Consider the following 9239-nt stretch of genomic DNA (forward strand, 5'->3'; position numbering starts at 1 on the left):
GGGCGGGAGTGGAAGTTCCTGCCCCCGCCCCCCAGCTGCGCGAGCCTGGGGTGTTTTTCCTGAGGAATTTCTCAGGGGCCCCCCAGTGGTCCCGGTGGCCGCAGGACGGGTGACTCAGCGCTGACGCATGCCCAGCTGCGCGCATCTGGCCGGGCGCCGCGCCCCGCCCTGCGGGATCGGGGTGGGGGGATCCCCGGGGGTAGGGGGACGTCGTGGTTTCTCAAGTGGTGGACGACGGGGCTTCCCTGATCTGAGAGACCCCAGGCTAGGCTGTCCCGGGAATCCCTCTCTGAGGTGAGCTCAGTCCCCCCAACACACACACACACACCCACACACACCACACTTTCACACTCTCTCTTGAGCCTAGGGAGGTGCCTGCCCACGTGGATAATCCCAAATTGGCCTATGCCCCGATTCCCACGCTTACACATGCACATGGTCGTGCAATCTCAGGCGTCCACTGAGCATATAAGCCCCCTGGGACACCAGGAATGTGAAACACAGAGCCCACGCCCTGGCAACCCCGTCAGCCACCCGCCACAAGGTCACAGCTTTTGTCACCCTCTTACACTTTCAAATTCTCACACAGGCTTCCCCTGGTATCCATACAGACACGGTCAACATTCACAACCAGTCATCCACTCGCTGACTTGGTCACACTGTCACATAGAACCATGCTTCCCCATCCGGAGTCTGAGCTATGACAATCACAGACCTACCTGTGCAACCTGCATGACAGCAGTGTTGCTGCCAGGGTCCCCAGTCACAAGGACACACAGCCACATGTCAAAAAACTGCACCTAATACCTCCATCATGGGGCAAATACTAACACTGGCACCTCAACAACTCACGCCCAGCCATTCCCTGGTCCATTCAGTCACCCAAACTTACACATATTTGCACACACATTTACACCTACGCTTTCCCACACACCTGGGGGATTCCAGCCATGTCCCAGTCTAGTCCCTGCCTGCCTCCATCCACATCCTAGACCCCACCCCAGATCTCCCTGGGGGCCTTGACCAGTGCAGGGGAGAGTGTGTGGGGGAAGGGTGGGCTGGGCCCCTGACAGACCCGCACCCCCTGGCCCTGCAGGCAGAACTCAATGCCTCTTGTGTGTCTCCTTGTCACAAAGCCAGTCATGCAAAGAAAGGGCAGTCAGTTTCTGAAAGGTCATTGCAGAAGGGACACAAGATTGAAGCAGGAGACCTTTGGGTTAGATGCTGGGAAGGACTTGTTAAACATGAATGAACAGTGCTGCAGGGAGACCCCTTCCCATTGCATAGAGTCTGGGGTCTGGGCTGGGTAAGAACTGCCATGCTGGGTGAGGTCATGGATCTCAGGGGACAGGGGGCAGCTGGGATGCTTGTTCCAGGGGAAGTGACCCTTGTGGTGAGCAGAGCCTGGGAGCCCAGATCTGATCCCAGGGGGCTGTAACCCAAATGACTCTTAATGACAGCCCCGCCACAGAACAGGCAATTAGAGATGGGGCCTGGGGGTGGTGGTGGGGATTGGGGGGAGAGAAAGAGCCAAATACCAAGAGACAGAGCCAGAGAGAGAGAGAGAGATTGATTCAGAGTTGGACACAGAGGGAGACCTGGAAAGACCAGCACAGAAAGTGGGACAGAGAGGGTGGGGAGGTGGAGAGGAGAGAAAAAGAAAGAGCAGAAGGACTTGGGGGACAAGAGGGAACAGAGGCTGGAACAGGGCTCAGTGGAATCTGGAGAATGAGAGATCTGACCCAGGCAGAGCTGGGATGGGGTTTCCTCATCCAAGCCCCCACCTCCCCCAAGCCTGGCCCCCCACTCCAGCTCCCAATGGTGAGGTTAGCAGAGCCGCCCCCGGGGGTGAGGTCATGGCAGATTCAGCAGAATCTAGCTCCTGCCAAGAGGCTGGGGCAGGGGGTCAGTGGGACAGTCTGCCGAGAGTGGGGGGGAGGGGAGATCAGGCAGGGGCTTTGGGGGGCCCTCCCACCCCTGCCCAAGCCATGTGGTTCCACTTAGCACTGGCCGGGCTGCCTGGGGTGGGGCTGGTAGGATGGCCTAGATTAGGATCTGGTTCGACCAGACGAGTCCCTACTTTTGCTGGGATGAGAGAGGGAGAGGGTCAGAGGCAGGAGGTCAGATGGAGGAGACTGGCATAGACAGAGGTCGGAGGTCAGAGGGTAGTCAGAGGGAGGAGGTTGGGGTCAGGCAGAGGAAGGAGACCAGAAAGAGAAGTGACTGGGGATGGTCAGAGGAACAGTAGTCCGAGGGGGGAGATCTGAAATGGCAGGAGTCAGAGGGAGGGGTCAGGGGCAAGAGTCAAGGAGGAGGTCAGAGTGAGGAAATGGCAGAGGGACCCACAAAGGAGCCCCTCCTCTCCACACGGGTTTCCCCTGGCAAGGGGGCTCCAGGCGGGTGGGAAGCAGCCCCAGGGAGCCGACGTGGGGGAGTGGGGAGAAGGGGACCGTCTGGCTCTGGGGCTCAAGCCAGGAAGTTTTGATTCATCCCAGAACTAGGTCAGCTTTTTTCTCACCAAAAAACTAAGGGAAAAAAACAGGAGTCAACAGGCGGAAGAGGCCGGAACATCTGTGGAGTGGTGGGGGGCGGGGGGCAGTTGCTGGTCCCAGGCCTGCTCCTTCCTCCTGAGCCACAAACACAGTGGGGGCGGGGCGCTGGGCCCCAAACCTGGGCCACTAGCATGGAGTCCTGGGCTGTTCTAATTGCACCTTCCACCTGGCTTCTCTCTGCAGCAGAACCTGTGGATGTGTTGAAGGCCCTGGGCCTGCGGGGGGGCCAGGCTGGGGTCCCCGAGGGGCCTGGCTTCTGCCCCCAGAGGGCTCCAGAGGGCGATCGGGCATTCAGGGTGGGCGAGGCCAGTGTGCTCAGCGTCCCCACGTGGGAGCTCTTTCCAGGTGAGTTGGGGCAGGAGGGGCTGGGGGTCATCCTGGGGGGGGAAGCGTGGGTCACAGTGGGGCCATCTGAGCTGCTCTCTTCCCTCTGCCCACCCAGATGGGCACTTTCCTGAGAACTTCTCCGTGTTGATCACGCTGCGGGGCCAGTCAGCCAATCAGGCTGTTCTTCTGTCCATTTACGATGAGAAGGGTGGCCGGCAGCTGGGCCTGGCACTGGGGCCGTCTCTGAGCCTCCTGGGTGGCCCCTTCAGCCCCCTCCCCCAGCAGGTCAACCTCACAGATGGCAGGTGAGCATAAGGGAGGGTGAATGGGGGTCCATGGAGGGGTGGGGCGAGAAGCACCCCCACTGAGGCTATCCCATTGCAGGTGGCACCGTGTGGCGGTCAGCATAGATGGTGGAATAGTGACCCTGGTGATTGACTGTGTGCCTCAGCCCCCTGTGTTGGGCCAGGGGTCTCCATTCATCAGCACAGCTGGACTCACCGTACTGGGGACCCAGCACCCCTGGGAAGAGACTTTCAAGGTAGGATTTCAGTGATAGGGGAAACTGAGGCAGAGGGCAGGAAGTTGTGTCCACAGCCTAAATCTGGAGAAGGGATTGGAGAAGGGAGATGTCAGGCTTCAACCTAGTCCCAGGAAGCCGAGGGAAGGGAGTCCCACGCTTGTGTGCATCATTGCGGTGTGCCATTGTGAGATTGTAGAGCTGTGAGAGGCGGCGATGTGTGATGGCGCATGCGTGGCCTGTTGAGGGAGGACACTGCTGTGGTGTGGGACTGAGACTGTGACCTGAGACGGTGTTGGTTGCTGTGATGGTTTGAGATTGTGTGCAGGGTGGTTGTGACATTGGGGACCGGCAAGGCACGGTGTTATGTGGCTGTGACAAGTGTGTTTTTAGTGTGGTGACTGTTGTTGGTGGCTGTGGGGTATGTGATTGTGAAGTGTGTCACCTGTGTCCTCCTTATCCCCAGTATCTCGAAGGGCACTTGGCACATAGTAGCTGCTCACCATGTGCCCGAGAGCAAAGAAACACAAGTGCACCTTTGTTGGGACAGATGTTATGGGGTGAGATTTGTGGCTGTGACTTTGTGACCCTGATATAGGATCTTCCCTTCTCTTAGTTACAGGTGGTAGGGATAGGGTTGGGGCTGTGACCCCTCCTTAAACTTAGGGTGCTCTGGGTGGGGAAACACCAAGGCTGGGTGGCAGGTGATGGGCAGGGCTATGCCAGGGAATTGGGGTCAGAGTGAATCTATGTCCCCCTTCCCCTACCCGCCCTCTCCCAGGGAGACATTCAGGAGCTGCTGATAAGCCTGGATCCTCAGGCTGCCTTCCAGGCCTGCGAGCAGTACCTCCCTGGCTGTGACAACCTGGACCCCATAACCACAGGGGTGAGTGAGGGGCTGTGTTACTCCTGACCTGAGGTCACAGACTGAGTCATCCCTGGTGCCAGATCTCAGGAAGGGGTGAATTCTGACCCCCAAGCATGGTCTGAGTAACCCCTGACCTCAAACAGATCCCAGTCACAAGAGACCTTGACCTCTCAGCTCACATAAATGAGTGACCTTGACTCAAGGTCATACGACTGACCTTGACACCAGGTCAGGGCTTGGCTTCAAAACGCAGGACCAATGGACCATGCACCAGCATGGCCCCAGGTGATCTGAGAGATGCAGTCTCTAACCCAGGGATGCTCTAGAACTGATGGAAGTCCTCTTCCCAGGCCCCCCAGGGTGGGACAGAAACCCCTCCTCCCCGACGACGCAAGGGGAAGGGAAAAGGGAAGAAAAAAGGGCGAGGTCGCAAGGGAAAGGGCAGGAAAAAGAAGAACAGGGAAGCTTCGACCTTGAGACCACCTCCTGAGAACCAGGTAAGGGACCTGCGACCTCTCACTTTTGTTCTTGACCGCCTGACTTCCGGCCTCAGATACCCACTGCTCTCTGGCCCTCATCTGTGGTCTTTGTCTCCAGTCCCTGAGCTCTGACTTCCTCAGCTGACTGATGACTGTCAGGATGCGGGGTGGTCCTGTCTTATGAGCTCTCCCATCTCTGCCCTCCCAACCTTCAGTCCTGGGGGGCTGGAAGGAGGGGGCATGCCCAGATGTAGGCGACTGTTTAAGGGGAGTCATTAATTGGGGTGAATGATGGGTGCTGACTGATGACTGTCAGGATGCGGGGTGGTCCTGTCTTATGAGCTCTCCCATCTCTGCCCCCCCAACCTTCAGTCCTGGGGGGCTGGAAGGAGGGGGCATGCCCAGATGTAGGCTACTGTTTAAGGGGAGTCATTAATTGGGGTGAATGATGGGTTTACTAGTTAGTGTGTCATTGTTTGGGGTTCACTGTTGGGGTCATCGGTGAAGGTTATTCATTGAAGAGAGTCACTAGCTGGGGGCTCTCTTTGGCCTCTCTGATAGGGATTGCTGGTTGGAGGATCACTGAGGGAAATATGGGTTGAGGTCAATGTTTGGAGTATTCCTAGTTGGGGTTGCTGTTGGCGGTCATCGATGGAACCCACTGTTGGTGTAACCGATGGCCTTAGTTTAGGGTTAATGGTTGGGGGTCATTAACTGGGGGGTTGTTGGTGGAGGATCCTTAATTGGAAGGCATAGAGGGATTACCAATTGGGGTCACTAGTTGGAGGAGTGATTTTTGGAGTCATAGTTTGGGAGTCCCTGAGGGGTTATTAGTTAGGACGTCATTGATGGGTCATTGGTGGGGAGCATTTGTTGGGATCACTTATGGATATTTGTTGTTGAAGAATTACTGGTTGGGGAAGTAATGGATTAGGGGTCACTGGTGGGTCTTATTAAGTTGGGGAGTCACTAATTAGTGCTTATTTTTAGGAGGGGTGTCACTGGTTGGGGGCTTTGGTTGGAAAGGTCACTGGATGGGAGAGTAACTGGTTAGGGCCATTAAGGGGAGTCATTAATTGTGCGGGGTAATCACTTATGGGTCACTGGTTGTAGGAATAATTGGGGTCTGTTGATGTGGGTCATTTGCTGGTGGGTCACTGGGTAGGAGTCCTTGGTGTGGGTCCTTGGTTGGGGAAGGGAGGTCACTGGTTGCACTACATCTCAGTTCCAGATCTTTCTGGCCCCGAACATGGACACCAGGAGTAGTGTGCCCCTTCCGAGCCCTTTCCTCAGCCCTGACCCATCACTTGGGTTCCCACCACCTTCTTCTGCCTTGATCCAGTTCCTCTGCAGCTGTCCAGGCCAGAAGGACACTCCCTCTCTGATTGTGGCCTGGCTGGCTTACCACTGAACTCTGGCTTGGGAGAGGACATGTGGGATAGGCTTCCGGGAGACTGGCCCTGAGTGCTAGACCTTGACCTTAACCACTGGACTCTGGAGCCAGCCCTGCTCTGCCTTGCAGGCCTCCAGGGCCTGGCCCAGGCCTCTGCTCCTCCTCCACACGTGACAGCTCCCCCTGCTGGCTTCCCTGCTCCAGCCCGCGCTCCTTGGCCTCCACTGTCCCCCAATGTTCTTTGAGAATCCTTCTCTGTCCCTCTGCATGGGGGCAAAGCCTGTCTCCTCCTTTGCCTCTCTTTGGTCTATTTCCCCCCCTTTATTTGGCATCTGGCTGGGAAGAGGATCTGAATCCTTGACCTTGGCGTTATCAGCACCACACTCTAACCAAGTGAGCCACCGGCCAGCTCCCTTTTGTCTTCATTGGCCTGAACCCCTGTCCTGATACTCTCTCCATCCCTGCCCCAGACCTCCACTGACATCCCCAAGACAGAGACGGCAGCGCCAAATCTGCCTCCGACTCCCACGCCTTTGGTCATCACCACCACTGTGACGATTGGCCACAATGTCACCATCCTAGAGGTCAGTGGGAAGTGGACAGGGCCGGAAGGGGGAGGTCCTGGGTGGTGGTGGTGGCAGACAGTAAGGAGCTCAGCAGCTAACTCTGGTCTGTCCCAATGTCCTCAGGGGGGCCTGGACCCTGACAATGGAACTGAACTAGGGGTCCCAGAGACTGAAGCAGCCAGAGGAGATGAAGAAAGTGGTGACCCCACCCTGAGCCCCGACTTCCGGGCAGCAGAACAGCCATCTTGGGTTAATTTCCAGATCTTTCCTGTGAGTCTAGGTGGCTGGATTGGTTGCAGAGGAAGGGACTCCTACCTGGAATGACATGGGGCACATTCTCTCTCTTGACTCGTATTAGTCTTACCTAGAATGCCCTCTCACCACCCCAGTGCAGTCAAAAAATATTTATCGAGTACTTAGGGTGTGACAGGCCCTGTGCTAATGAATGCTCAGTGGGGAGGGGATGCGTTCGGCTTTTACTCTAAGCACAATGAGCAGCCACTTGCGATGGAAACTGTCATCTGCCCTGGGGCTTTTAAAGCTCCCTCTGCCTGCTGAACGGCATATGGACGGTAGCGGCACCGGAGTGGTAGCCCAGGCGGTGACCTCGCAGAGGGTAATGGCGGTGGAGATGGAGCCCAGTGGGCTGATTTAGATGCATGTTGGGACCATTGAGTAAGAGGGGGGACTTCTGACAGAGAGCAGGTGGGAAGTCAAGAATCTCATTTCGGATGTGTTAAATCAGCAACATCTGTTAGGCATCCAAATGGAGAGATGTCAAGCGAGCAATTGCTTAGAAGATTCTGGAGTTCAGGAGAGGTGGCCTGGGCTGGAGATAGACTTGGGACTCTTTTCAGCAGTAAAAAGCTAAAAGAATTCAAGGGATTGTATGAAATTACCTAGAAGAATGCAGACAGAGAAGGGTCTTGGTGTCGGACAGGGGAGGAGGCAAAGACTCGTAACTAACGTACCCTGAGTGCTTGTTATGCACCAAGCACTGTTTTGAGTCATTCATCTTCGCATGGGACATACACAGCTGTCATCCACCCACCAGCTTTACAAGTGACCCAGTTACCTGTAAATGGCCCTAGGAGTTAAGTTCCCGGCATCGCTCAGTAAAAGACAAATCCAGGAGTAGGATCCAGCTCTGGAGTTCATGCCCTTCACCTTGACACAGACTTGCCATGTTCACGTGGGAGGCTGAGCTTCTTTATACACAGTGGAGACAGGATAGCTCTGAGGTTGGACCTGTGTGTGCGTGTGCGTGATCGCACGTGGGTGGATGGGGGATGGCTGTGCAGTCGGGTAGCTGAGGATTCTGTGTCCAAGTCACATCTCTTTTCTCTCTATCCTATGCCCCAGGGCACTGGAAAGAAAGGGGAAAAAGGAGAACCCGCAGTGATTGAAGAGGTCAGTGAGGGGCCTGGGGCTGTGGGGTGAGGGTCCTGCCTAGAATAGGGGTCACACTCATTTCTCCCTTCAGGGACAGCAGTTTGAGGGACCTGCAGGAGCCCCAGGACCCCGCGTGAGTCATGGCTGCAATCCCCTCTGCCCATCTTTTGCTTCTAGCTGGGGGTTGTTTCAGCCCCTGGGGTGGGCACGTGCACCATAGTGGTGCCTGATCATGTGGAGGCTGTTGGACATTGGAATCAAAGGATAAGTCAAAATAGGGGCAGGGGGTAAATTTGAGGGTTGATGTGGGTCAGTGGAGCATGGCAGGGAGCAGAAATGTCTCAGTGGTGTGGTAGGGAGGTTGGCCTGGGATGAGGGTCCATGGTGGGTTGGAAGTCAGCTTGGCTCAGACTGTTTCTTTGTCCCCAACAGGGGGTGGTCGGCCCCTCAGGCCCTCCTGGCCCTCCGGGATTCCCTGGGGACCCAGGTCTACCGGTAAGAGCCCCCCTGGGGTGTATCCTTCTGGGGGGAGTGAGGTTTCGGGTTGGAAGCATGAAGGTCTGAACATGGCTCTGGGGGACTTGGGCTAGGGACACCATTGGGGGCTGGCACTGACCCCTTCTGCCATCTCTCTCCCTCTCTGTGGACTATCTTTCTGGCTCCCCTTCTGTCTCTGGGGGCCTATCCCCTGATTTTTCCTCCCTCTGTCTCCCTCTGTTTCTGAGTGTCTTTTATCTCTCTTTCTCCCTATGTCTCTGGGTCTCTGTCTCTTTATCTGTCTTCTGCCTCTCCCTCTCTCTCTCTCTCTGCCTCTCTCTCTCTGTCTCTCTCTGTCTCTCTCTCTGTCTCTGCCTCTCTCTCTGTCTCTCTCTCTGTCTCTTTCTGTCTCTGCCACTTTCTATGACTCTCTCTTTCTTCCTCTCTCCATTTCTCTGTCTTTCCCTCTGTCTGCCTCTGTCTCTTTCCCTGCCTCTGGATGCCTGTCTCTCTGTCTACGTCTGTCTGTCTCTCTGTCTCTCCTTGTGTCTTTCCATTTCTCTGCCTCCACTCTCTCTATCTCCTTTGTCTCTCCCTTCCTGTCTCTCTGTCTCTTTCTCTCCCTGTCTCCATCTGTCTGTCTCCATTCCTCTCTGTCTCTCTCT

At 56.1% G+C, this 9239-nt stretch overlaps 1 protein-coding gene across 1 annotated transcript in view; it reads left to right on the plus strand.

The window, feature by feature from the left end:
- The window catches only part of COL5A3 (collagen, type V, alpha 3), a 43446-nt gene that overhangs the window by 1241 nt on the left and 32966 nt on the right, over positions 1 to 9239 (plus strand). Inside the window, exons 2-11 of the mRNA XM_008578031.1 lie at positions 2736 to 2897; positions 2995 to 3184; positions 3264 to 3420; positions 4181 to 4285; positions 4618 to 4764; positions 6610 to 6723; positions 6829 to 6975; positions 8068 to 8115; positions 8189 to 8230; positions 8530 to 8592. Of these exons, the coding sequence (XP_008576253.1) occupies positions 2736 to 2897; positions 2995 to 3184; positions 3264 to 3420; positions 4181 to 4285; positions 4618 to 4764; positions 6610 to 6723; positions 6829 to 6975; positions 8068 to 8115; positions 8189 to 8230; positions 8530 to 8592 (1175 nt within the window). The remainder of the gene's footprint in view (positions 1 to 2735; positions 2898 to 2994; positions 3185 to 3263; positions 3421 to 4180; positions 4286 to 4617; positions 4765 to 6609; positions 6724 to 6828; positions 6976 to 8067; positions 8116 to 8188; positions 8231 to 8529; positions 8593 to 9239) is intronic.

This window comes from Galeopterus variegatus, unplaced genomic scaffold (assembly GCF_000696425.1).
Source record: "Galeopterus variegatus unplaced genomic scaffold, G_variegatus-3.0.2 Scaffold1619, whole genome shotgun sequence".
NCBI classification, from domain to species: Eukaryota; Metazoa; Chordata; class Mammalia; order Dermoptera; family Cynocephalidae; genus Galeopterus; species Galeopterus variegatus.